Source organism: Ranitomeya variabilis, chromosome 7 (assembly GCF_051348905.1).
Source record: "Ranitomeya variabilis isolate aRanVar5 chromosome 7, aRanVar5.hap1, whole genome shotgun sequence".
Classification (NCBI taxonomy): Eukaryota; Metazoa; Chordata; class Amphibia; order Anura; family Dendrobatidae; genus Ranitomeya; species Ranitomeya variabilis.
Window position 1 is genome coordinate 23,589,494 of NC_135238.1, and position 27,757 is coordinate 23,617,250.

Sequence of the window (27,757 nt, forward strand, 5' to 3'; positions counted from 1 at the left end):
CTATCTTTCTGCAGTAAGCAGGGGCAGGTCTTTATCTTTCTGCAGTAAGCAGGGGCAGGTCTTTATCTTTCTGCAGTAAGCAGGGGCAGGTATTTATCTTTCTGCAGTAAGCAGGGGCAGGTCTTTATCTTTCTGCAGTAAGCAGGGGCAGGTCTTTATCTTTCTGCAGTAAGCAGGGGCAGGTCTTTCTTTCTGCAGTAAGGAGGGGCAGGTCTATCTTTCTGCAGTAAGCAGGGGCAGGTCTTTATCTTTCTGCAGTAAGCAGGGGCAGGTCTTTATCTTTCTGCAGTAAGCAGGGGCAGGTCTTTATCTTTCTGCAGTAAGCAGGGGCAGGTATTTATCTTTCTGCAGTAAGCAGGGGCAGGTCTTTATCTTTCTGCAGTAAGCAGGGGCAGGTCTTTATCTTTCTGCAGTAAGCAGGGGCAGGTCTTTCTTTCTGCAGTAAGGAGGGGCAGGTCTATCTTTCTGCAGTAAGCAGGGGCAGGTCTTTATCTTTCTGCAGTAAGCAGGGGCAGGTCTTTATCTTTCTGCAGTAAGCAGGGGCAGGTCTTTATCTTTCTGCAGTAAGGAGGGGCAGGTCTATCTTTCTGCAGTAAGCAGGGGCAGGTCTTTATCTTTCTGCAGTAAGCAGGGGCAGGTCTTTATCTTTCTGCAGTAAGCAGGGGCAGGTCTTTATCTTTCTGCAGTAAGCAGGGGCAGGTCTATCTTTCTGCAGTAAGCAGGGGCAGGTATTTATCTTTCTGCAGTAAGCAGGGGCAGGTATTTATCTTTCTGCAGTAAGCAGGGGCAGGTCTTTATCTTTCTGCAGTAAGCAGGGGCAGGTCTTTATCTTTCTGCAGTAAGGGGCGGGTCTTTATCTTTCTGCGGTAAGAAGGGGCTGATCGTTATCTTTCTGCGGTAAACAGGGGCAGGTCTTTATCTTTCTGCGGTAAGCAGGGGCAGGTCTTTATCTGTCTGCAGTAAGCAGGGGCAGGTCTTTATCTTTCTGCAGTAAGCAGGTGCAGGTCTTTATCTTTCTGCAGTAAGCGGGGCAGGTCTTTATCTTTCTGCGGTAAGCAGGGGCAGGTCTTTATCTTTCTGCAGTAAGCAGGGGCAGGTCTTTATCTTTCTGCAGTAAGCAGGGGCAGGTCTTTATCTTTCTGCAGTAAGCAGGGGCAGGTCTTTATCTTTCTGCAGTAAGCAGGGGCAGGTCTTTATCTTTCTGCGGTAAGCAGGGGCAGGTCTTTATCTTTCTGCAGTAAGCAGGGGCAGGTCTTTATCTTTCTGCGGTAAGCAGGGGCAGGTCTTTATCTTTCTGCAGTAAGCGGGGCAGGTCTTTATCTTTCTGCGGTAAGCAGGGGCAGGTCTTTATCTTTCTGCAGTAAGCAGGGGCAGGTCTTTATCTTTCTGCAGTAAGCAGGGGCAGGTCTTTATCTTTCTGCAGTAAGCAGGGGCAGGTCTTTATCTTTCTGCAGTAAGCAGATCTTTATCTTTCTGCAGTAAGCAGGGGCAGGTCTTTATCTTTCTGCAGTAAGCAGGGGCAGGTCTTTATCTTTCTGCAGTAAGCAGGGGCAGGTCTTTATCTTTCTGCAGTAAGCAGGTGCAGGTCTTTATCTTTTTGCAGTAAGAAGGGGCAGGTCTTTGTCTTCCTACAGCAAGAAGGGACAGTACTTTCTCGTCAACAGTAAGTGGGGGCGGTACTTTATCAACAGTAGGTAGGGTCAGGTATTTTTACACTAATTGGAGGCAGGTCTTCTTACAGGAAGTGGATGCAGGTCTGTATCGCTTTATAGAAAGTGGCGGAGTGTCTTTGGCTCGGCTCTTGCTCTCCTGTCAAGTCAAACTGCACACAGGCAAAACAGAGAGGCCAGGATTCAGACTATAGAGAAGTACTGGGAAGTGAGGATAAGTTCTAGCACCTATAGTGCTGGTTCAATTCTAAAACCACTCACTTGAAAAGATCAGAAGCATGTGGACAGTTCCAGGACATAGACTGATATGAAAAAATTGAGAATTTTTATAATGACTGATCAATTCTGCCAGAGAAAAAAAGCCAATTTCTCTGATAAGATATTTTACGAAGTTACTTATTTTCATGTGAACTGTTGATTTATGAAATAATAATTAAAATGGTGACGTTACGTACCCCCAATTGACAGCAATGTGTATCGGGAGTGGTTGATGCACTGTGCGGTGGTCCGAGGAGAGCCTGGAGGGGCAAAACTAAGTGAACATCTGACTCTTTCCTAGAGCCCCTGATGGTAGAGTTAGACTTGGCTACAGATGGACACCAGGTGCTATTCCAGGACAGACCACGGACGCACAGCAGCTGACCCCCAAGGGCCAGGAAGCTGGAACGGCCTATAAGGGAAAGTTCAGCTGGTACAGCCAGGCACGGCAGGAACACAAGAGCAGCAGGTGCTGGCGGGGAAAGCTGAAATACAGGCAGGTGCAGGCAGATACGGCTGGTTTACAGGCTGGTATACAGGTGGACACGACAAGTGCAGGAACAGACAGTGGAAGATAAACTACAACAGGGGACTTGTGAACTAGCAAGCGTGCAACTAGCAAAGTAAAAACATTGTTCAGGCACCTCCCATCACGTGGAGGTGCCTTAAATAATAAGTGTCTACCAGCCATTGACTGGGGAAACTTTAGGATGGCGTGCGCTGTCCTTTTAAAAAGGACAGAACTTCAGGTAGCAAGAAGGAGGGAGAGCGCCCTAAGCACAGTGCCCGGGGATCTGCAAGCTTTGTGCAGACCCCAGGCAGCAGGAGGATGTGCGGGATGGTGAGTGATTGAGTCGGCGTCCCTGCCGAGGGAGGAGGGAAGCATGCAGGGACGCCGGTGCTACGTAATGTACCCTGAAGATTGTCTTTTAGGGCAATAAACATGCCACCTCAACACGTGCACTTATGGTACCTGTGCCAAGGTACATGAACAGATGCTAAGAGGGGATGTAGATTAGACACAGGCCCAGAACAGACTAATCCACTTTACATCCGTAATTTTATTATAAAAGAACAGTGTGTAGCACAACAGTAGAAAAAAAGCGACTTTTACACCAACATCCAAATATACATTTAAACTTTTTTTAAATTTTTTTTACATACAATGTAAGTAAATGTGATGGAAATGCTTAGTGCTCTTTTAATAAAATGTTAACTTATCAGAGAATTGCTTGGAAAATTTGTGACAAACTGACATAACAGACTGTGATTAAATTAAGAGGGGAGCAATAGGAAAATTTAAAGGGCATCTCCAGTGGTGCTCCTGGCGGCATCCCCCTCCACAGGTCCAGATCTGACGGTAGCAGAGGCAGACGGCAGATTTGGGGCTATTATTGAAGAGGCAGAAGTAGAACGCTGCAGCCTCTCCTGAGCTCTTGTTACCCTGCAGGAATGGATGGCAGTGCACACGCCTGACAGCAGCTCCACCGATTCTCTATGGGGAGGCCGTAAAAACTCCCGAACACTGTACTTGGCAGCACCATAGGGAATGAATGGAGCAGAGGTCGGGCACGCACCCTGCCCCCAATTTAATCGGGGAGAAAAATGCCCTGTTTTCCGAGAGCTGCGGATCTATAAGTTGGATATATGATAACTTAGCATTACTAGATAACCCCTCTAATGTATTATCGGCATCTGCAGAACCAGAATACATTGTTTAATGCCGATGTTTTGCGCCCGTACAGTACCCCATGCCATAGATCACTGGCACGGAGCAGGGGCAGCAGTTCTGTGTGCCAGTCGCTTATCAAGATCAATATTGGTCTCTCCCTCGTGACCAAACCAAAGAGAGCATTTTGACCTCCTTTACACGATTTAAAGGGAACCTGCCATGTTATACATGCCATCCGATCTGCGGACAGCACAGATCAGAACAGAGAAGCCGTGCATAATGATATAAAGATTTGTTGGAAAATATTGTGTTTTACTCATTTAATTCCCTGTTTGCATAGGAGTCCAGTGGGCGGTCCTACTTGGTGATTGACAGCTATAAGACCACCCACTGGACTGGGGATTTCAATAAATAAAATGAAGCTGAAAGATGTCTATCAATGTGACCAGCTCATACTCTGTAACCTCGTGCCTGCGGGCCAGATACTATCTTCAATGATGCAGGATCCCTTTAATAGACGGTGATTGTGCCCTAGAATCAACAAGTCCTAAGAAAATTTCTTAAAGGGTAAGTCCAGTGTAGATGTTCTTATCCATCACAGATAACAGTGATAAGGTGACATTGGAGACGTCTCATCACTGCCTTCCATAATGAAACATAGGGCAGCGTTCTACAACGTGTGGATCTCTAGCTGCTCTACAGCTCCCACCGGGCCAGGACATGATGGGGATTGTAGTTTTTGCATCCACCAGAGGTTGTTTGCTGTAAAATATCAAACCTGTCCAAAGGAAATCTGGCAATGTCACCGAATGTAAAGGCCCCAGTGTAGCAGAAATCTCTGCGTAGTGCAAAAGGGGTCTGAGACGTGAAGCTCGTCATCCGCAGTCTGTGTGTTCATAAACGCAGACGCTTCCATCCTTTCGTCCGGCAAGTAGCCATGAAGACCCGTTACCCCATCGTACCAGGCACCAGGGTGTATCCCCGTCTGGAGGGAGCACAGCAGAGCATTGGCTTCTGGATAAATCCCACAATGCGATGCTTCCACAGGACAAGATGGCCGCTGCTCTTTGTTTCTTCACGTCACCTTCCAGGAACCTAACTCCGGAACAAAGGAAAGTTATTCAGGATTATATAATGTGAGGAAATAGAGACGGCCTCAAGGAACAAGAGCAGCTTCAGAACGCAGCTCTGTCTCTATCTGGAGGACCCATCCTGTCTCTAAATTACACAGCCGGTCCATTGATTTCACATGACAACCCCTTTAAAACAGGCTTCTAACTTTAATAATAGCAAGTTGCCATCATGTATGATCACAGGCTGCCCGACCTCTAAGACCCCCACCAATCCTGTACAATGGTGCTTATGGCCACCCCACTATGAGGGGAGCTGCAGATAACCCCCTTCAATTGGTAGCTGAGAATGTCCCTGGGAAGAGAAAAACCCTTAAAGGGATTGTCCACGACATGTCTTTTTTTTTACTATGGGCCTAAACGCAGGTTGCTAACTACCTGCTGTTGTACTTGACGCCGGCTCAGAGTTGTTCTGCTCTGTTGATGGGGCGCGATTGCCAACATAATGCCGATCGACAGCTGGCTCCCCGCAGATAGGCAGTGGGCTGTCAATCAGCAGTAACACCTCAACAGAGCAGAAGAGAAGCCGCTGCTCTGCGGACGTGACATCAGCGGAAGCGGCTGAATCGCGGCAGGAGCGATGGCAGACCACTCTGAGCAGAGATCGGAGTCGGGCACAACAGGCATGTAGGTAGCAACTACCAGCCTGTTAGTTCTTAAGCCTGGAGTAAAAAAAATTATAGTCTCGGATAACCCCTTTAAGAGGTGCAGTACAGCAACTCCTTTACTTTCAAGATTTAGGGGGAGGCATCAGACCTCCACAATCAGGAAGCCGTAGAGACATGCCACCACCTTCTGGGATGGGCACATCCCTTTATTGAAAAAAACAGATTTACAATACACAGTGTGACAAGAATCTTTACCTACTACTGACTCGGTCTGGTAGCGTATAGGCCATAATGAGAGCGCTGGCGCCTCCACGGGGATTGGTGGCGAGAAGTTTGAAGACACAGCTCCCGTTGATCTCATGGGGTTTGTTGAGCGAGCTGCCAACGACTAAAAATAACAACCCCTGGCAAGGAAATGAGGAAATAAACATGTTAAATAATAGAAAAACAAATATTCCATTTAAATGACTTTCTGGATCCTTATGTAAGTGTACATCACAGTCAGTGTGTTGGCACATGGAGTAGGCTCAGAAACTGCGCCCGCGTCTTACCGGGCAGATGCCGCCTGCCTGTGGAAGCAGTGACCAGAGCTAGCTCCAATTGCTGCTGTTTCACCAATTAAACGCCACAAGATTTTTTTTCCCCATTTTCCAGTGCATTTTATGGTAAAGTGAATGTGGTCATTCAAAACTACAACATGACGTGCAAACAAGTCATCATAAGGGTGTGACATCCACGTCGGTGTCTGCCCACTTTATTTGATGCCTTTATTGCGAGCGATGTCGATAACGCGGTGGTCCTGTGGTGCCATGCAGGCTAGGAGCTTGGGAGTTAACTCCCGGTATGTGCTGGTTCCACTTGCTGTTAGCCATGGGTGGGGCTGCTGGCTATTTAAGCTCCTGAATTTCTCTTCCTGCTGCGTTATAAGCTCAGATTCACCAGGTTAACACGTAGGCCTTATTCTGACTATCCTTTGGTCTAATGTTTCTGTTTCTATTCCGGACCTCCTGGTTTTGACATGGCTTCCCATTATTTAACCGCAGGCTCCACAGACCAGGTCACTAAGTCTGGTGCCCATGCGATGGAAAAATAAAAAGGTTATGGCTATTGGAAGAAGCGGAGGGAAAATCAAAATTACGCATTTTTCTTAGTATGTAAATGAGATGTTAAGGTCTATGCCCTGCCCATAGATCTTAACAGCTCATTTACATATGAAGAAAAATGTGGATTTCTACAGAAAAAAAAAATTGGATCACAGATACCATGGCATCACTTTATTCAGCTTCCTATGACCATATAGAAGGTGTAGGAGGTTGATCCTAAGGTTAGATTCCCGTTAAAGGTATTTCATAGGTAGCGCTACTGGTTTTGATAAAATCACAGGTCACCGTGACCCTCACCAGAGAATCTTTCACAAGACCTAGTTATAGTGTTAAGTTTCAGACCTGAATTGATTTTGTAACACCAAGTTGCTCAGTATCATTCATTAACCCCCTTAATGACCAGCGATTTTTTTGTACCTGTCCTCTATCCACAAGCCTTCATTTTTCTTTTTATGTGGGATAAATTTTAATATTTAGGAGTGGATATAGAATACTGTATTGTTCATATAATTTTTCTTTGCAATGCATTTTATTTTTTTTTTTAAATGCAATTTTTCATTTAGATTTTTTATACCTAATGTTGAATGAATTCTCCGGGTTTTTATAGTTGTGTTTCTTGTTATGTGAATATAATAAATAAAATTTCATAGAACAAAAAAAAAATGATTTTTTTTCAGAGTTTTAATAGTAGAGGCTTTTTAATTTTTATTACTTTTTTGCCAATGTCTTATACGTGTTTTTATATTTTTTTTTACATAATTTGACCAACAAGAGATCTTAAAAGTTCTCTGGGGAACATTTTGTTTAGGTTATTTTTATTTTTTTTCTCTCTGTGTAACTGGGGCATTCATAGGTGCCCCAGTTACAGGGGGAAACAGCCTTCTGCTGTGCCAGGCATCACTGGCAGAGCTGATCCCAGCAGCTTTCTATACCAGCAGAGACCTGGTGATCACCAGGTTCCTACAGAAGCACTGGCACCGTTGATGCTTCTGTTCACTGTATGGCGCTTAGTGAGCGCTATGTATATAGCGATCAACAGACAATACTGAGTGGTAATAAACAGCCAGAAACTGGATCTGCTCATGTTATAATGAAGAAGTTTTAACCCCTAATAATAGAGCATAATAAAAACTCAGGAGTAAGCGCTGTAATTTTTCGGTACTGAGTTGCAATCAGGTTAAAAGTGAATAAAACATTGTATACACAATAAAAAAACATAAAGGCACAAGGGTCTCACCGAGTCAGATGTCGCACTTATACAAGTGAGGCCAGAACAGAGGTGTCCTATGTAAAATGTGCCCAGGAGGTGTCCGCTCACTGAGTTCCTGCATCACACAATACGGAAAGCATCACTATGAAGGCGCATTACATCAAACGTGCCAATGTCACCTAATGCGGCAGTGGTTACACATGAGCATTACTGCGCCCACTCACATGTGGGACACAGGACCCCCTGATATACAAGACGATAGGGGTCCTGGTAGTCAGATAATCACCGATCATACTTTCAATACCTACCCTAAGGAAATGTGAACTATGTATTTGATGGGAATAACCCATTCATTGACACCAAATTAACTGGTTCTCTAGATAAACAGATGCTGGATTAGCGGAATTTTACTATATTTTTTCAATACTTGTCTCACCAGAGAACTAGATGGTTGTCCACGGTAGATCCCACCAGAGCGTCCCTCTCGCCGTCCACTTCTGAGAAGGCTACAACGCTGTCTTTAGGGGCCACTAGAGTATGGGAACCAGCCACGCTGTAAAACAAGGGAGTGTATGTACATTATCGTCCTGTAAATCCAAGCTTATCTAATCTGTATACTTTCATGTGGATTGTTTGTTAAAGGGAACTTGCTCACCGATTCATGCACACAGCTTGAAAAACCAGCTAAGAATCATAGCCAGAAGTGAGACTAGTCCGGCTTCTCCGAGCGCTGCTCCAGGTGATTGACAGGTCCCCTTCTGAACAAGAGACCTGTCAATCAACTGGTGGGAAGAAGCTGTCAAGAAAGGTGCCAGACCGGATATTACAACTATATCTCTCAGGAGCCCTGAAGAGTTTCAGAGAAAATTACATCTGGCTGCAATTATGTAACCTGGCTCTGATTCATACTCCTCTGCAGTTTCGGTATAAGGAATCAAGTGATCACTTCTCTTTAATATCCCAAAATTAAGACTTCAAATGTAATTACTTCCAGATAAGTCAGGACTTTTGTTCTCTCCTCACCTTCCATTTTCTGACAGCTGCCACAGCTCCACCACCTGACTGCCTCCTTCTCCGTTGGTGGTGACCAAGCGGTGCCGGGTTAGACCCTGAGCAGTCTTGGTGAGCCCATGTTTGACCAACTGTTTCTCCCAGGTAAAAAGCTCAGGATTTGAAGCCAGCACCCTGCACAAAATATAAGAACTTATATGAAAAGATAATATATGTGGTATAGTACTGCACTGTGGTGAAGAAGTGAAATGTGCCATGGGCTAGGCACCACGCCGCTCTGGAAAAAACAGTAGAACATTTACAACATTGCCTGCCTTTAGTACATGTTTTTAACAACCTCGTTACATATGGGTTTCATGGTTCTTTGGTTTTGACCCTTACCATGTTCCTCGGTTCTTTTACTTACCAGATGTCCATAATTTCCACATTTCCCAGAGCCACGCACACCAGGTTCTTCTCTTGGAACAATGGGAGAATTTGGATGACAGGTATCTACGATCAGGAGAAAGAAAATCACAAGACGCTATGAGCTACGACAAAGGTGCTCAGTGGTTGACAGGCGCTGTCATCCTCTCACCTCTGGAAAATTCCAGGTGTGAATGCATTTCCATTTGCAAACTTCTTGAGGTCTCCAAAGGCGGACAGAATATTCACTAGCCGATACAATGCAGAGATCAACGGATCCAGGGAAATCCCACCAAAGAGAACACAGGTCTACGAGAGGCCCTCCATCGCACGCGTCCTGCAAACAGAAATGATCATCCACCATCTACCTCTTACCTATATAGCTATCTTTTATCTTTACGTCTGTCAGACAGATATAAAAAAGATAAGACAAATATGCTCCAAGCTGGACATGTTCTGACCTTAATTTCGGAGACAAGACGTAGACGGTCGCCTCCCATCATTCCCTCCTCGTCACGTTGATCCTGCAAAGAATAACTTGTCTTATTATGGGGCACCGTCTACTATGTATCCATCGATGGGTAATCACAGAACTTACTTCACACTCTTGAAGACGGGTTTTCTTCTCCGGCCGGCCCCCCATGTCGCCCCCCGATGGAGGTAATGATAAATTACTGAACTTATGGGCAGCGTTGTCGCTCTGTGCCACCAATTCATCCGCATTATTAAATGGCGCGCTCTCCTCTGCAGGGAATGATCTTGTTCTTGGTGATGTCTGCTCCTCACAAAGAGCAGGAGACGAAAAAGCAGCTGGGGTGAAACCTAACATTGGTAGGCCGGGGGTGCATCCTGAAAATACGCACTCCGTGTGAGTATCTGCAGGGACAGAACACATGGACGACGACAGGACGACGTTACAAGTCGCTTTTTTAGCAGGACTAGGGACAATGAGCGATGGCTTTGTCTCTGAGCGCGAGTTCACATCTACAGCAGGCTCCATTTTTGTGCCAGAGACGACAACACCTTGCACTGGAGTGGCAGCCTCTAAGGATAGAAAAGGAGCTTGTAAAGCGCAGGTGTCCGAGCCTGTACTAGAATAAGTGGGTTCCCAAACTGCAGTATGTCGGGGGGCATCATAAAAGACCTGCTCGAGGGAATGGGTGACCGGAGAACCAGGTGTGAAGGTCTCATCAGTCTCCTTTGAGAGCAAGCATTGGACAACCTCTGGTTCCTCCCTAGAGATGAAAGTCTGAGACGCCGTCCGGCCATGCTGAGCTTCATTGTCTTGTAACGTGGTTTGGTTGCTGTCAAGAAATGAATCACCGTTTACTTTGCTGAGTGCCGCCAGTTTTGGAGATGCAGACGTGCAGACCCCAGCTAATCCATGTAGCAGTGCCGAGTTGTCGATGCTATCGGCTCGTTTATAGTATTTCTTCTGTTTATTTGGCTCAGTGACAAAGCGCTCCAGGAGACTAATGGATTGCAGCTTTTTGAGTTTCAGGAGTCCGAAATCTTCATCTGGCAAATGGAAATCTTTGATGTCTGAATGGTGCAAGATATGGAGCAGACTAGGCCTGCTGCCGAACAGACAAAAGGGCGAAACTTCGGAGAAAAGAAGAGAAAAGCCACTATCAGAAGACAGGATGCAGAGGTAAAAATATCAACACCTTCCCAGGTCACCTCATAACATGTAGATCATTTTGTAATTACAGATCCTAACTTATATCTTGTAACCCTACCCCAGAGCTCCACTCACTGTGTACATACATTACAACTGATCCTGTACTGATCCTGAGTTACATCCTGTATTATACCCCAGAGCTGCACTCACTATTCTGCTGGTGTAGTCACTGTGTACATACATTACATTACTGATCCTGAGTTACATCCTGTATTATACCCCAGAGCTGCACTCACTATTCTGCTGGTGCAGTCACTGTGTACATACATTACATTACTGATCCTGAGTTATATCCTGTATTATACCCCAGAGCTGCACTCACTATTCTGCTGGTGCAGTCACTGTGTACATACATTACATTACTGATCCCGAGTTACATCCTGTATTATACTCCAGAGCTGCACTCACTATTCTGCTGGTGCAGTCACTGTGTACATACATTACATTACTGATCCTGAGTTACATCCTGTATTATACCCCAGAGCTGCACTCACTATTCTGCTGGTGCAGTCACTATGTACATACATTACATTACTGATCCTGAGTTACCTCCTGTATTATACTCCAGAGCTGCACTCACTATTCTGCTGGTGCAGTCACTGTGAGCATACATTACATTACTGATCCCGAGTTACATCCTGTATTATACTCCAGAGCTGCACTCACTATTCTGCTGGTGCAGTCACTGTGTACATACATTACATTACTGATCCTGAGATACATCCTGCATTATACCCCAGAGCTGTACTCACTATTCTGCTGGTGCAGTCATTGCATTACATTACATTACTGATCCTGAGTTACCTCCTGTATTATACCCAAGAGCTGCACTCACTATTCTGCTGGTGCAGTCACTGTGTACATACATTACATTACTGATCCTGAGTTACATCCTGTATTATACCCCAGAGCTGCACTCACTATTCGGCAGATCACACCCCCTTTATCCCCAACCATTATTCTTTTTTTACCTGTCTCACGTGTTTTCGCAGTGGTCCTGAGGTTATACACTCGTCTCTGAACCCCTTCTGTGCGGGGAGTTACATCATGTAACCCGTAGTTGTCACCATCCTGTGTTATGGACGCCTCCATTCCGTCAGTCACAGTCTCCACTTTCTTTACGCCTTCTTCCATCTTTGGATTATCTGCACACGTCTCCCAGCTCATTTCTTTCTCTTTTACACCTTTGGTTCCATCACTTTGAGGGTTTTTGCCAGAACTAGATTCCAGCTGCTGGGATATGCGATTACAAGCAGAAGAGACAGATGCAGGACAGGATTTCCTACCTCGCCTGGACCTTCCGGAGCTTGTAGGGGTGCCAGTGACCTGCAGCGATGGAGTAGAGGAGGTGCTGGCCCGACGAGCTCTACCTCTTGTCCCCTTCCTGGCCGTGCCCCCCAGTTGGCTATTGATAACGGCTTCTAGGTCGACCTTTCTTTGGCAGCTGGTCATACGCCGGGTCGTCCTAACATAATATTCCACTGGGAATAAAAGCCCTTCCACCAACGTGCACGAATCAAGTGGGCTACTCTTTTCCTCCACTGGAGGGGACTCTCCTAGGTGGTTAAGTGCTGTCGTCGAGTGATTGTTGGTACAGGGGGAAGATGAAGACGGGGTCTCCACCACCGGTGTTAGGGCAGAGATATCACAGGTAGCATCTAATATGGGCTCCTGACACGTTCCTCCACCCGTCTGCTGGGTCTTATCTGTATCACTGGGTGCTGGGTCCTTACCTGTTTGGTTATTGTTACTTCTGCTACTATCTGGAGAATGGCTTGTGGTTCCTTCCTGTCCTGTATCTAGTGCATCCTTCTCCTCGGGATATAAATCTTCTATATTCTCCGAAAAAGATTTTATATTAGTAGTAAAATCCTCCGTAAGGCACTTCTTAAACACAGGTGAGGCCGGAGCAATTGTGTCCTCCATGATAACACGCTGGTGTACAAAGCCATTCGCATCAAGGTCATTCTTACACTCGTGAGACACTTGGACGGGTCTTGACATAGAATTAAAATTGGTTGTGTTTATCTTTAAGGGTCCATCTTCATTAAGGCACAGTGCGGAGCCCCTTGTGCTCCCGGCCTCTTTATGACTATACCGACCTTCTGGGCTACTGGTGGCCATGGGCTCTGTGCACACTCGCCTTGCAGATTTGTTTAATTTCAGCCGACTCCTTTTGCCATGGTTTGGATTGGACGATCCGTCCGCCTCCGTCTTGCTCGCTGCACTTGGCTCTTGACCGCTACTTTCGTTTCCAGAACAGGACGAGGACGTCTTCTCTCCCTGGAGGATTACTGGATCCAAGTTGAAGCTGACGGACGGCTTCCTCTCCTTCTCTACCAACGGAGGGTTAACGTTTTGTGCCGATTCCTTGACTTTTCCAGTAATATTACTGACGTCAGTGTGTGGACCTAAAAAACGACAGATTCTGTCTGTTCATCGGAAAAAAAATAGCAATGTAGGAAAAAGTTACAAAAACTTTCTATTTTTTTTTTTAAAGTTTTGCAACTTTTCATAATTCTCAAGATCTTTTTTGTTGTCAGTGACTGGAAAAATTCATAATTTACTTTCGGAGGCAGGAAACCTGTCCTAGTTCTACTTTTGCAGCTGAAGGTTTGGTACAATGTACCACGAAAGATAAGAGCTAAGTCACTGCTGTCAAAGACAAGACAGTTCAGATGAATGTCGGCCAAACATGGCATGGTGGTATGTCGACTCTTCCCTAATATTTAACGCCAGGAGGATAGAAAGAGGGGTTGGACATACTGGATGTACACCGGGGTAAGCTGCAACCAGAGAGGTCAGGCAGGAGCCATGAATATGGAGCATGTGCACACTCGGCTGAGCTGTGCATGCATGTGTATTATGATGGTCCGGGAGGATTTATTAGACTAATGGATCCGAACATGGTGAAATGCTACTCTCCTCATACAGTACATGTAATAGGGTAACTAGCAAATGCCGAAAATTAAAAAGGAGTCTCCTTAACAGATTAATTTTAACTCAGAGATGGATTTGCCTGGACTGATACACTGCACCGACCTCCCAGAAGTGTAAATAGCATTAGGTCAGAATGGACTCCTGTTTTCAGACTGTCACAATCCACCTAATATGTACAGATCACCAACCTGATAGTACAGACACACTGTCTTGTTTGGTGGGCAGTTCCTGACTTAACAACCGGTTTTGCTCCTCTATCGTCTTCTTGATGTGCGTCTTCACCCTCTCGGCTCTCTGGGATCTCTAGAAAGGCATAGAAACAAAAAGCTCAGCGTTCCTGTGGTGGCATATACTCTTCGAGACAAGGACTGTCAGCTCGAAATCAGACATGCCGGATCCTTCAGTCCCCCAACATCATCTATAGGGGGTACAATCGGGAGGCCTCCATACACATTACACTGTAATGTGAACCCTTTGATATTGGCGGTTTCGACCCACCAATGTATGGGCACAAGCGTACAAACAGGCCCATATCATCGACAGCCTAACGCTAACCTGCAAACGATGAAAGGTCTTCTTGTATTCTTTCTTCAGCAACGCGAGTCTTTCTTTCAGCTGGAGGAAAAAAATGGGGTTGTAATTTTTCAGGGTATCCAGAGGCAATTTAATGGGGGCAGAAGCATTCGCTGTCTTATCGATGTGGGCATGAATTAATGGCACATGTGCATATGTAAGGAAAAAAGTGACATTCACCATCCCGTAAAAAGGTTATGTTATTATAGATACATTAAAAACTTGGTTACAGGGTGACGTCGGCAGCAATGTGGACTGAGTCATTGGTGCAAAGCGAAATGTCTGTCGTCCACAGCGCTACCCACGTGGTAATGTATCTATAATAAAGGAACGTCTTGTACGGAATGGCGAACGCGGCTTTTTTTTTTTTCTATCTCACCAAAGTCATCCATATTAATTCTCTTGTTGAATTTTATTGTGTGAAATAAGTATTTGATCACTGACCAACCAGCAAGAATTCTGGCTCTCACTGAACTTTTAGTTTTTCTTCAAGAAGCCTCCTACTCTGCACTCATTGCCTGTATAGAAGACACCTGTCCACACACTTAATCATACTCCAACCTCTCCACCATGGCCAAGATCTGTCTAAGGACACCAGGGCCAAAATTGTAGACCTGCACAAGTCTGGGATGGGTTACAGGACAATAGGTAAGCTGATTGGTGAGAAGGCTCAGTTATTAGAAAAAGGAAGAAACACAAGATGACTGTCAATCTTCCTTGGTCTGGGGCTCCATGCAAGATCTCGCCTTGTGGGGTAAGGATAATTCGGAGAAAGGTCAGGAGTCAGCCCACAACTACACGGGAGAGCTGGGACCACAGTCTCAAACATTACCATTAGTAACACTACGCCTGTCATGTTTTATTTTGGTGGGTTTTTTTGGACACTTGGTCCACAATAAAACACGGACGTGTGAACATTTCCATTGCCTATAATGGTTTTGTGCTCTGTACGTGAAATACAACCTAAATCTAAATCTAACCCAGATGCAACTGAAAAAATCTGCAACAAAAATTGACAATCATCGTTATGAATGCTGTGAATTTTCCCCGTAAATTTCAGCCTTTTCAATGCGTTCGACAGCCGCAACTTATGCAAGGATTGCCTGTTTGTTAGGCTCTGCGCATGTGTTGCGGCAAACAGCCAGGAGACATGAAGGCGCGGTGACTCAAACATATTTTTTGAGCACGCCGAAGACACTTGGTTAGCACCCGAGCATGCTCAGATAACACCTTATCTCAGCACGTTCGCTCATCACTACTAAACATTAAACAACGGAATGAATTATCGGAACAATATGATGCTATTGTATTAATGGATAAAATTTGTATGTATGTTACCAGAATAATGTGCATGCAATTTATATATTATTTGCATCATGTTTCTGATTGGTTGATTCTGGTTTTAAATAGTCTGTAACACTGCATTGGTATTATCTCTATGATTAAGGGGGGCTTTCACAATGCATTCTGCGTCCCCATTGGGGCATACGTCCGAAATCCCTCACAAAACAGGGTCTGGACGCATAACAGTGCCATAGACTGTAATGGTGATGGCAGAATGGATGTGCGCTCTGCTGTGCACTTTTTCAGGGAATCTACGCCTACAGTAGGCAGTCACTGAGACACAGTGTACTACATCTGTTGCTACACTCCTGAAAATGATGCACGGCACATTCGCTCTACCATCACCAATAGTCTACGGACCTGTCGGCGCATGAGTCCGGACCTATTTTGCGGAGGATTTCAGACATATGCCTCGATGGGGATGCAGAACACAATGTAAAAGCCCCCTAAGGGGAGTCAGCAGCGCTGGAAACGCGTCAGAGATGCACATACGAGCCATCAGAACCGTTTTTAATGGATCTGAAATAAAAGATGTCAGTTTTAGTGGATGTTCCTGATTTCCTAAGTTCAATTGTTTCCAATTTTTTTTTCATTCTTTTTGCAATGTATAGTGAGAAGTAAGTAACAGAAACTCTGTGCATGTGACTGTGCCCTAAGGGTCCAGTACCTTCGTCTTCTCCTCTAAGGTCAGATATCTCTCCTGCATGTTTTCCATTTCTTGCTATAAAAATAAAAAAAAAGAAAAAACGTCAGAAACACGACATATAATACCAAGCTGTGTATTCTCATCAATTCTCAGGGGACCCAAGTAAATGAATAGCAAAAGCAGCGCATGCACAGACGCCTCTCTGGTCCCAGCGGGGGGGTAAAATGGACGCACTTCTGAGACCGACGCAGGTCCTGACGGTGGGAGTTTATGCATGAGACCGGTATACATCCATACGGGGCTCTTCCCATCCTCACAGATATTGTCGGACAGCCCTTGTAACTAGAAGCAATTTTGGAATTTGCTGACTATTAATATTTACTACCGTTTTTGAGATATTAACACTTTTCTTTTGTTTACAGCTCGTTGCCTTGGAGACCGACCACCGCTGCCATCTATCATGGCCCTGGTGACATCCTATGGCCCAGGATACCTGTCAGCATTCGGGATCTACCTACTCCGGGGACGAAAGGGGATTTAAAGGAATTTACCAAAATCGATTCTTTAAAATCCCCAAACTTCTAACTTTATTAAAAAAATAACACTGGCGTTATTAAAATACCATCCGGGCCCCGCAGGAAACAACATGGCTGTCGTATAATTTGTGATCACGTGACTACTTTGCCCAACGGAGCGACGTCTAGGTCACCTGATCACCGAACGTGACGTGCCATTGGCTGACAGCTATGGCGGTCACATGACACGAACAATTGCCTTAGCAGAATATAAAAAAAGCAGCTTTAAGGAAAATGTCAGCATGTCCTCAGAAAACCCCTTTAAGGCTTCCTAAGCGTAATACTAGCAGCGCTATATGCAATGCGCGGTATAACTCCAGCATAGACGCAGGTGAGGGGCCGTTCCCACCCCCCATGTACGTACACAGGCGGCCGCCATTGCTGCTCTCCGGCCACCGTCACTTCCGGCGTCCTCCTCAGGTCACATGACCGCGTCACGTGACTCTCCCCGGCGGCCAGGGCGGAAGTGACGTCACGCCGGCCGAGCCATGGAGCTGAGCGAGCTGCTGTATAACAAGTCGGAGTATATAGAGACTGTGAGTGCGGTACTGAGGGGGGTTTATGGATATACCGCGGGCAGCCTCCGTGCCGCACAATAACCGCACCCACATCACCCTGTGTGTATGGGGGCTGATAGAGCTGTGACGTCATATTTCTGCATCCTGGAGCGTCTGTAGATGTGATTACGTCACGTTCTCTGGGTGAAACCTTTATTGTCCACCCTTAGTCACACTTTGTTTGCTTAAATGCACGTATTTGGGGCTAAAAATCATTTTTGCAATTGGGTTTCATTAGAAAATGTTGCCCAGTTTTGCTTTTCAATCTTACATTCAACTTTTCGCCGTCTGTGGTCATAAATCAGCCGACAAATGCTCAGAAAAAAAGAAGTTACAGGGTGTCCTGGCCGAAGGAGCTCGCTGACGGATTCTCAGTTAGCTCGTGTCGGCAGCACAGAGGCTTTGGAGGCAGAGCGGGCGACATTTGTTAATGTATGCATTGTCCTCAGAGGTGGATAATCCCTTTAAGGGGTTAATGGTGGGGAAGCCGCTCCTAATCCACGAGCCCTGGATAGATGTGCGTCATTAGGGGACGGAAATGGTGGGGGAATCTCATCCGCGCGCTGTGGAAATTGTCCTGCAGGTCGGAGGATTTCCCATAGAGTTCAATGCAGAGGTGACAATTTATAATTAAAGGGGTGGTCCGAAATACAAAGTAATTTTCCTCCTAAATCCCGATCTAGTCAATGCCATAATCTAAACTAATTTCTAATACGCTAAAATTAAAAATTCCCTGTGTTTCCCTAACTGCACTATCTGTGTTGTTTTTCTTTTACTACTTCCTTTTTGATAAAGCTTCCTTTGAGAATCCCCAGTGCATGCTGGGATACTCACACTAGGCGTCAGGGCAGAGGCTGCGCTCACTGTCACAGCCCCTGTAACGATGCATTATCATTGACACTCTGAGCAAGGATAGTCTGTGCGAGATGTGCACAATGACAGTGCGCTCTGTTGCCAGATCAATAGTAATTATTAGAGTTGAGTGAATTTGTTTGGGTCCCCTCTTTTTTGGCAATCTATAGCGCTTACCGAATAAGCTGCAGAGGGAACCTGGATACATGGAGCGCGCCGGCTGATCGGCTCCACAGCTACATGTGTCGTGGCTGTGTGACAGTCACAGCACATGCATGGAGAGCCTGTTTGTTGGTATCTCCATGCATGTGCTGTGACTGTGACACAGCCGCAACACATACAGCTGCGGAGCCGATCAACTGATCTGCCGGTGCGATCCAGGAAGCCGGGTTCCCTCTGCAGCATATTCGGCAATCGCTATAGCTTGCCGAATAAGAGGGAACCCGAGCAACTTCGCTCAACTCTAGTAATGAGTCGGCAACAGAGCGCACTGTCAGTGCAGGATGTAAGTCCTGGTTTGCAGAAAAAAAGAAAGTTAATCCCCAGCGTGAAACTTGGATAAAAGTTCAATTTATTTAGAAAAATCCATTAAAATCCTTGTTTCAAAGTGGTACAGCAAATAATGGAGTACATGATGCGACCAACGCATTTAGACCTGTTAAGGTCTTAATCACGGTTTGCAGAGTGACATCTCTTACGGGGGCGGCATTAGTCTCTGCAAGCCAGGTATTTGTTTTGCAAAGAGCACTGACCATGCGCTCTTAATTACATAAGAGAAAAGAAGCAAAAAAAAAAAAGGGATCCCTTTTAAAAATACACAAGTTTATTAATAAAATATCAAGAGTAGAGACAGGACCACATTTAAATATAAAAAACAGTGCGCTCTGTTTCTGTCCTGTTACTATGGATCTGAGCCAGCGAGAGAGCGCACTGTCATTGTGCACAGTGACAGAGAAGGGACTGGCCCAGGTTACCTGTGGATCTACAGGTGTGGAATATTGGCATAAATAAATACTCAGTATAGTCGCCTTCTGCTGCTCTTGCGGTGAAGTTTCCATGTCCGGTCTCGGTGTTCCAGACTTTTCAAGCATATATAAGGTGGTCACATTCGGGTCCGGAGACCTGTGGACAGTCAGTGCATCACTCTGCATCATAAATAGAAAAATGTGAAGAAAAGAAGTGTGTGAAGGAGGCATTTTTTTTTAAAGGGGTTGTCCAATCACGCAATATTAGTGACCTATCCTTAGGATAGGTAATCAACCTCAGATTGGTGGGGGTCCGACTGATCAGCTGTTACAAGTCCCCCCTCTTGTATGTACACATGCTCCTGTTCTCAGAGCTGATCGGTGAGTGACGGACCCCAACTGATTTCATATCCATGGATAAATCATCAATATCCTATGACAAGACAATCCCTTTAATTTTTTTTTACCTGAGGCCTATGGGAAAAGAACCTACATGCATTTAATTGTGCGCCACATTTTATAGTTTATTATCTTGCACATTAACTGACTCCCCTTTTCAGACTAATACTGCATTAACCCGTGTGAGAAATGAAAAGTTTATAAAACTTTTTGCGTGTTCTGTCCTCAGGCCTCCGGAAATAAAGTGAGCCGGCAGTCTGTGTTGTGCGGCAGCCAGAATATTGTCCTGAATGGCAAGGTGAGTGATAATGTGTTAGCCACTGCCCTCGTACCTAATCTTATATTTTCTACGGCAGTCTAAAAATCCAAATTAAGCCTGTGTGCACACGTAGCAGATTTTTCGCGGTTTTTCGCTATAAAACCGCAAAAAAAAAACGCTCACATTAAGCATCCTATTTAATAGAATGCAATCCGCATTTTTTGTGCACATGCTGCGCTGTTTTCCTGAGCGGAATCGCATTCCAGAAAAAAACGCAGCATGTTCATTAATTTTGCGGAATGGCGGGGATTCCGCACACCTAGGAATGTATTGATCTGCTTACTTCCCGCATGGGGCTATGCCCACCATGCGGGAAGTAAGCAGATCATGTGTGGCTGGTACCCAGGGTGGAGGAGAGGAGACTTTCCTCCACGGACTGGGCACCATATAATTGTTAAAAAAAAAGAATTAAAATATAAAATAGTGATATACTCACCTTCTGATGGCCCCGGAGTCTTCCCGCCTCTCAGTGGTGCACGCTACCGCTTCCGTTCCCAGGGATGCTGTGTGTGAAGGACCTGCGATGACCGTGACGTCATCGCAGGTCCTTCACACACAGCATCTATAGGAACGGAAGCCGCTGAGGAGATTGGGGGCCATCAGAAGGTGAGTATAACCATTTTTTAAATTATTTTTATTTTTAACATTCTATCTTTTACTATTGATGCTGCATAAGCAGCAGCAATAGTAAAAAGTTGGTCACAGTTGTCAAACACTATGTTTGACAAGTGTGACCAACCTGTCAATCAGTTTTCCAAGCGATGCTACAGATCGCTTGGAAAACGCTAGCATTCTGCAAGCTAATTACGCTTGCAGAACACTAGTTTTTAGCGGGAATACGCATGCCAATTCCGCATGCGATATACCCGCGGCAGGAGTTGCAGAATTGCCGCCAAAATTTCTGCTGCAATTCAGCAAAGTGTGCACTTAGCCTAAAGGGGTTGTCCTCTACTGGACAATGTCTTCTGAAGAGCGGCGCAGGTCCAGGAGCATAGTATGAATTTTTTATTTTATTTTGTCCTGCACGTTGGGGTTGTCTAGCAGTGAACGACCCCTTGAAGGGGTATTTCTTGTAATAACAAGCACTTTTGCAATTTACTGCATGTGAACATATTCAGCCGTTCATGAGATATTAACACTTTTATTTCGTATATGGTTTGTTGCCTTGGAGACCGACCACCTCTGCTATAGACAGCAGAACATGCACATTGTTTACAAGCTCTTTTTTTATTGAACTTGTAAGCACCGTTTTGAAGCTGAAGCCCGCTGTTACCTCCTAATCGCAGCCAGCTTCAGCACAGTGCTTACAAGTTAGACAGCAGCGGTGGTCGGTGTCCTAGGCAACAAGCTATAAGCAAAAGGAAAGCGTTAATATCTCAAGAACGGTTGAACATTTTAACAGGCAGTAAATTGCAAAAGTGCTTGATTTTTCAAGTGCTGTCTGACACTATCCATCTATGAAGACGGGGAAAACCGCTTTAAGGGAAGTTTCCCAAACATATGAACAGGCGACTGTTGTGTTACTAATTTTTTATGTACCGATTGCTTATAATTTAGTGGATAGAAGTAAGGAAATTACAAGAGTTTAATGGCAGCCACATTGGAAGTCAACCCACAATTAAAGGTCTTTGGTACTGACGATGAGAGCCATGTACTGCGCTCAGTTATCTGTCAGGATGCGCACACGATCAGCAGGCACCATGAATATGTCCCATTTATCAGACTAGGACAGGCACACGATACCGGCCGATCATGCACAGATCCTGAAAGGGTGAATCACTGTGCTAATTGGCCTATTCGTAAACTGTTTAGCGTGCAGTTCTTCATACCACCTGTCTACCTGGGGGCGCTGTTGCTTTAGATATAAACCGACTCTAGAAAACGTCTCTATGAGAAGCGCTGAACGTCTAGCAATCCGAGAAATGGGAGGAATGAGAACGTGGCTTTTTTCACAGTCATACTCCCAGGCCATGTGATCCCCTCGATTCCTTATTATTTGGTCACAGTCTGACCCCTCGTGAGGTGCAGGGACCATCATCGAAGAATATATTTTATCGGTGCGGTAATAAAACTGTACAGAGTCTTACCTAGTGAAGAACACTCTGGGATCTGCAGAATCAAACCTGCAGATCTGGAAGACTAAATAGAGGACTTATTGGGAAGTATATTTACAGCTGCCAGAGGGGGAAGGTGCCCGACTTAGGAATAAAGTTTGCTGAAATATCTGATATAGGCAGGAGTGTCTGACAGTCTAATGTGTATTGGAGAGTCAGATTGCTGTTGTCGGCTATCTAATATGTACGGAGGCCTTTAGTGAGGACTGCAATTCCAGCTGCCAGTGGGGAAAGGAAAGTGACAGAAGTGTTTACTGGGGACTATATTTAGAGCTGACAGAAGATGATGGAGACAGACTAGGGAGCTTACTGTGGAAATTGATTACATCTGCAAGAGGAAGAAGGAGAATGACAGTGGAACTTACTGGAGACAATTTTTTACAGCTGCCAGAGGTGGAAGGAGATAAACTAAGAAATGTAGTGGGGACTGCATTTCCAGCTTCCAGACCGTGAAGGAAACAGTCAGAAGAGATTACAGGGGCTATATTTAGAGTTGGGAGAAGGAGACAGACTAGGGAACTTACTGTGGACTGTGACTACAGCTGCAAGAGGAAGAAGGTAGCCACAAAAACCTCTCTGACATCCTTTTTGTCAGAAGCCAGGCTGTGGTCAGCCTATAAATACAAGAGTATACCCACTCAAACTAACATGATAATACGAAGAGAAAAACGAGTTTTGCCAGGTATATATATGGAAAAAGTAGTACAAAGTTTATTAACAATAATGTATAACCAAAACAATTTACACACAGAAAATAAAGTGATACATGTGCAGAGGGCAACCCAGCAAGGTGTAGAAACCCTCCAAAGAATCCCCACCCTCTCACTGCCAATCAGTTCATTAGTCTAAAGTGCACGTGCATATTAACATGGCACAGGTGGGCATGCCTATCGCCACCCTGGACCCTGACACAGACGTAATCCTAAAGTAGGGTGATAGTGAGACCATGGGGGGCTAGCAGGCACTTACCACAGGCAGGGGTATGGAGGAAAACGAGACCGGGTGTCCAAGAAAAACCTCCCTTTTTTTTTTCTTGGAGGTTTTTCTTGGACACCCGGTCTCGTTTTCCTCCATACCCCTGCCTGTGGTAAGTGCCTGCTAGCCCCCCATGGTCTCACTATCACCCTACTTTAGGATTACGTCTGTGTCAGGGTCCAGGGTGGCGATAGGCATGCCCACCTGTGCCATGTTAATATGCACGTGCACTTTAGACTAATGAACTGATTGGCAGTGAGAGGGTGGGGATTCTTTGGAGGGTTTCTACACCTTGCTGGGTTGCCCTCTGCACATGTATCACTTTATTTTCTGTGTGTAAATTGTTTTGGTTATACATTATTGTTAATAAACTTTGTACTACTTTTTCCATATATATACCTGGCAAAACTCGTTTTTCTCTTCGTATTATCAAGAGGAAGAAGGTGTATGATTAGGGAAACTATATTTACAGGAGACAGAGGGGGACGGAGATGGATGAGAGAAGTTAGTGATTACTGCATTTCCAGCCGCCATAAGGACAAGGAAACTGACTAGAGCATTTACTGAAGACTATTGACTGATTCGATGTGAAGCTGCTCCCTGATCTCCCATTTATCAGGTTTGCTCCTTGATCCAATGTATTCTTTCCTTATATCCCCTCTGCAGACAATAGTCATGAATGACTGTATTATCAGAGGAGACCTGGCAAACGTTCGAGTGGGACGACACTGCGTCATCAAAAGCCGAAGCGTGATCAGACCACCGTTCAAGAAATTCAGCAAAGGGTGAGGCACCGGTGTAATGCAGATGAGGCTTCTTTTTTTTTTTGTTTGTATGCATTTAATGAAAACCTGTAGAAAATCCTGGTCTTGGTACACGCAACCCCTACAGCAAGGTCAGACTGCTTTTAGTGCACAAACTGGTCTAATATGTCCTAGAACGGTCCCGATACTCACATTCTGTAATAGCCATCTACTCTTTTTCAGTGGGCGTTTTTTTATTCAGCATCATTCTAACAGCATTTTAGGAGCTAGAACTGCCATTCCCCACGTATTGTAGGGAGATAAAGACCCACCTCCACTTATTGCAGGGAGACAAAGACCCACCCCTGCTTATTATAGGGAGAAAAAGAGCTGCACTTGCTTATTATGAGGAGACAGAGACCCACCCCCGCTTATTGTACAGAGACAAAGACCCACCCCTGCTTATTATAGGGAGAAAAAGAGCTGCACTTGCTTATTATAAGGAGACAGAGACCCACCCCCGCTTATTGTACAGAGACAAAGACCCACCCCTGCTTATTATAGGGAGAAAAAGAGCTGCACCCGCTTATTATAAGGAGACAGAGACCCACCCCCGCTTATTATAAGGAGACAGAGACCCACCCCCGCTTATTATAAGGAAACAGAGACCCACCCCCGCTTATTGTATGGAGACAAAGGCCCACCCCTGCTTATTATAGGGAGAAAAAGAGCTGCACCCGCTTATTATAAGGAGACAGAGACCCACCTCTGCTTATTGTATGGAGACAAAGGCCCACCCCTGCTTATTATAGGGAGAAAAAGAGCTGCACCCGCTTATTATAAGGAGACAGAGACCCACCCCCGCTTATTATAAGGAAACAGAGACCCACCCCAGCTTATTGTACAGAGACAAAGACCCAACCCTGCTTGTTATAGGGAGAAAAAGAGCTGCACCCGCTTATTATAAGGAGACAGAGACCCACCCCTGCTTATTATAGGGAGAAAAGGAGCTGCACCCGCTTATTATAAGGAGACAGAGACCCACCCCTGCTTATTGTATGGAGACAAAGACCCACCCCTGCTTATAAGGAAACAGAGACCCACCCCCGCTTATTATAAGGAAACAGAGACCCACCCCCGCTTATTGTATGGAGACAAAGACCCACCCCTGCTTATTATAGGGAGAAAAAGAGCTGCACCCGCTTATTATAAGGAGACAGAGACCCTCCACCCGCTTATTGTAGCGCATCAATGACCCAATCCCACTTCCTATAATCCGTCTGGATGCCATTTATAAATAGTGATTTGCACTTTGCCATCCATTATCTCTACAGTACTGTCCCCTTTGTACAGTATGAACAGGTACAAGAGATGGGCCATCTCCCGGAGTTGTATAAGTGTTTGTATAGCCTCATGACCCCAGTTACACCAGTAATTACTGCTCGCCACCCATTAAGTGTACTGACCCTGCCTCCCCATTACATGCTGCTATACTCAGTGCTTTCTTATTGTCCCTAATTGCCCAAACAGCTTCTGCCTTTTCACTCTGTTCCATTCGCTGCCAGTGGAAAAAAAAACAATCACCTCGCGAAACGCCAATTATCACATTCACATCTAAAGAAAATTAGGTCACCGGTATAAAAAAGTCTCTTTATATGGCGGTAAAGCTGTGGCACGTAATTAGACTGAGGGCCTGAAGTGTGTGTGCCCCCAGCTATGATAGCAGCACCTTTCTTGGGCACACGTGGCGACACAAACAGCGCCGCCGCTCATGGCTTATTAAGGACATATACGATTCTGTAAGATTGGTAAATTCGGTGACTTTTTCTCTTCAGGGTGGCGTTTTTCCCCTTACACATCGGAGACCACGTCTTTATAGAAGAGGACTGCGTGGTGAATGCGGCACAGATAGGCTCCTATGTGCACATAGGCAAGAACTGCGTCATTGTAAGTAGCGCAGATTTAAAGGGAACCTGTCCGGGTATTATTAGGGATCTAGCACCCTCCAGCCACATGACACATGCATCACATTTAAAATTGTGAAAAAGTATATAGATTGTGGTTTATCACTCTCATCACATCTTGTCTTGTCTCCAGGGCCGGAGATGTGTCTTAAAGGATTGCTGCAAAATATTGGACAATACAGTCTTACCCTCCGAAACGGTGGTCCCTCCATTTACTGTGTATTCTGGCTGCCCTGGTGAGTGCAGATTGTCGAGGAGATTAGTGCTGGTTGAATGAGGTTTTGAGGGAAACTGGTTCTGTCGCTAAATGCTATTAATCTGCATATATTGGGTTAATTTGCTGGTTAATAGCGTTTCAATGCTGTCTGTCCGACACGGCTGCAAGGAGAAAATGAGGTTTATTCATCCTGGGAGCCGCCGGCTTTCAGTCTTAGAAACTGTTCCAGACCAGCTACAATCCCGGGACTTAAATTGACCGCTGGTTGTACAGCATGTCTGTACAGAGTGAGCTGTCAATCAAAGTGCTGGGACAGTAGCCACTCCGGACACGCCTTTATGACTGAAAGCCGGCGGCTCCTGGGAGGAATAAATCTCATTTTCTCTCGGTAGTCAGGCTTTCAGGCGGCATTGGAACGCTGTTAACCTGCAGATATTGGGTTAATTTGCAGGTTAATAGTGTTCCAATGCTGTCTGTCCGACGCGGCTGCAAGGAGAAAATGAGGTTTATTCCTCCTGGGAGCTGCCGGCTTTCAGTCATAGAAGCGTGTCCCACAGCAGCTACAATACGAGCACTTTGACACCTGGTTGTACAGCACGTCTGTGCAGAGTGAGCTGTCGATCAAAGTGCTGGGAATGTAGCCGCCTCTATGACTGAAAGCTGGCAGCTCCCAGGAGGAATTAATCTAATTTTCTATAGGTTTTCAGGCGGCATTGGAACACTGTTAATCTGCAGATATTGGGTTAACTTGCAGTTAATAGCGTTCCAATACCGTCTGTCCGACACTGCTGCAAGGGGAAAATGAGGTTTATTCCTTCTGGGAGCCGCCGGCTTTCAGTCATTGAAGCGTGTCCCAGGACTGCTACAATCCTGGCACTTTGACAGCCGGTTGTACAGCACGTCTATGCAGAGCGAGCTGTCAATCAAAGTGCCGGGACGGTAGTCGCACTGGAGGCGCCTCTATGATTGAAAGCTGGCGGCTCCCAGGAGGAAAATACCTCATTTTCTCTAGGTAGGCAGGCTTTTAGGCGGCATTGGAACGCAGTTAACCTGCAGATTAACCCTATGTCTGCAAGATAATAGTGTTTGGCAATGGGACCGGATCTCTTTAAGTCCCCCATACACAAAAAATAGCTGTCAATCAATGCTGTGTGAAAGGGGCCTTAAAGGGGTTGTCCAATGCCGTTTCACATTAGCGCTGATGATGTCGTACCTTCCAAGACACATGCATGATCGTCCGGTATCGGGAACGTACCCTATTCGTTAGGACACATGCATGATACCCGCCGATCGTGCATCCACCTGTACGTTTGCCTCTGATCCCCGGCCTCAGTAGTAGTAACGCCTAATAAACTGCAAACTTTTGTTGTGAACTATGATTTTGTCTTTCGGCTTTTAGGACTGTTCTCGGGAGAGCTCCCGGAGTGCACACAGGAACTCATGATCGACGTCACCAAGAGTTACTACCAAAAGTTCCTACCTCTGACACAGATTTAGAATGGATCGCCCGTCCCACCCGGCTGGTTTATTGTTTTGTTTTTTTTATTATTATTTTGTATATGTATATATTAACACGTCCCCGCCATTCCCTTTTATGTATTTATTGAAGACTTTTCTGTATCCTCTCCACTCCATGGCATCTGTCCCGCTCAGCATGGATCAGAATGGGATCCAATCAGAAAATTCAGCATTGCCGCTACCTTTCTGACAAGTAGGTGTACGAGCTGTCGGTCTGCGGGAAATCACTGACGTCACTTTGCAATAGATTAGCACTTGCCGATAAAATAAATATCCGCCTTCTGCATTGCTTCAGTTTTCCATTTCTG

The 27,757-nt window shown here is 45.5% G+C and overlaps 2 protein-coding genes across 2 annotated transcripts; one reads left to right on the forward strand and one right to left on the reverse strand.

The window, feature by feature from the left end:
• Positions 1-2,973: 2,973 nt before the first annotated feature.
• PALB2 (partner and localizer of BRCA2) lies at positions 2,974-17,275 on the reverse strand. Its single transcript, XM_077274540.1, has 15 exons — positions 17,191-17,275; positions 16,273-16,326; positions 14,244-14,303; positions 13,877-13,991; positions 11,720-13,159; positions 9,666-10,669; positions 9,529-9,591; positions 9,240-9,404; positions 9,069-9,154; positions 8,675-8,836; positions 8,088-8,204; positions 7,679-7,766; positions 5,594-5,742; positions 3,854-4,695; positions 2,974-3,443 (listed from the first exon to the last, which is right to left on the reverse strand). The coding sequence occupies exons 1-14, from the start codon at positions 17,203-17,205 to the stop codon at positions 4,476-4,478; spliced, it is 3,738 nt and encodes a 1,245-aa protein (XP_077130655.1). The 5' UTR covers positions 17,206-17,275; the 3' UTR covers positions 2,974-3,443; positions 3,854-4,475.
• Positions 17,228-27,735, forward strand: DCTN5 (dynactin subunit 5). The gene is made up of 6 exons (XM_077274541.1): positions 17,228-17,362; positions 19,829-19,897; positions 23,674-23,792; positions 25,586-25,697; positions 25,848-25,950; positions 27,331-27,735. Exons 1-6 carry the CDS (start codon positions 17,315-17,317, stop codon positions 27,426-27,428), a joined length of 549 nt encoding a protein of 182 aa, XP_077130656.1. The 5' UTR covers positions 17,228-17,314; the 3' UTR covers positions 27,429-27,735.
• The last annotated feature ends 22 nt before the right edge of the window (positions 27,736-27,757 follow it).

Coding starts and splice junctions, on each gene's coding strand:
- DCTN5 (XM_077274541.1), top strand. CDS start 17,315: ATGGAGCTGAGCGAGCTGCTGTATAACAAGTCGGAGTATATAGAGACT. Junction 19,898..23,673: donor ATATTGTCCTGAATGGCAAG/GTGAGTGATAAT, acceptor TCCCCTCTGCAG/ACAATAGTCATGAATGACTG. Junction 25,951..27,330: donor TGTGTATTCTGGCTGCCCTG/GTGAGTGCAGAT, acceptor TTCGGCTTTTAG/GACTGTTCTCGGGAGAGCTC.
- PALB2 (XM_077274540.1), bottom strand. Junction 13,992..14,243: donor AGACCTTTCATCGTTTGCAG/GTTAGCGTTAGG, acceptor ATGCCTTTCTAG/AGATCCCAGAGAGCCGAGAG. Junction 4,696..5,593: donor CCAGACCGAGTCAGTAGTAG/GTAAAGATTCTT, acceptor TTCCGGAGTTAG/GTTCCTGGAAGGTGACGTGA.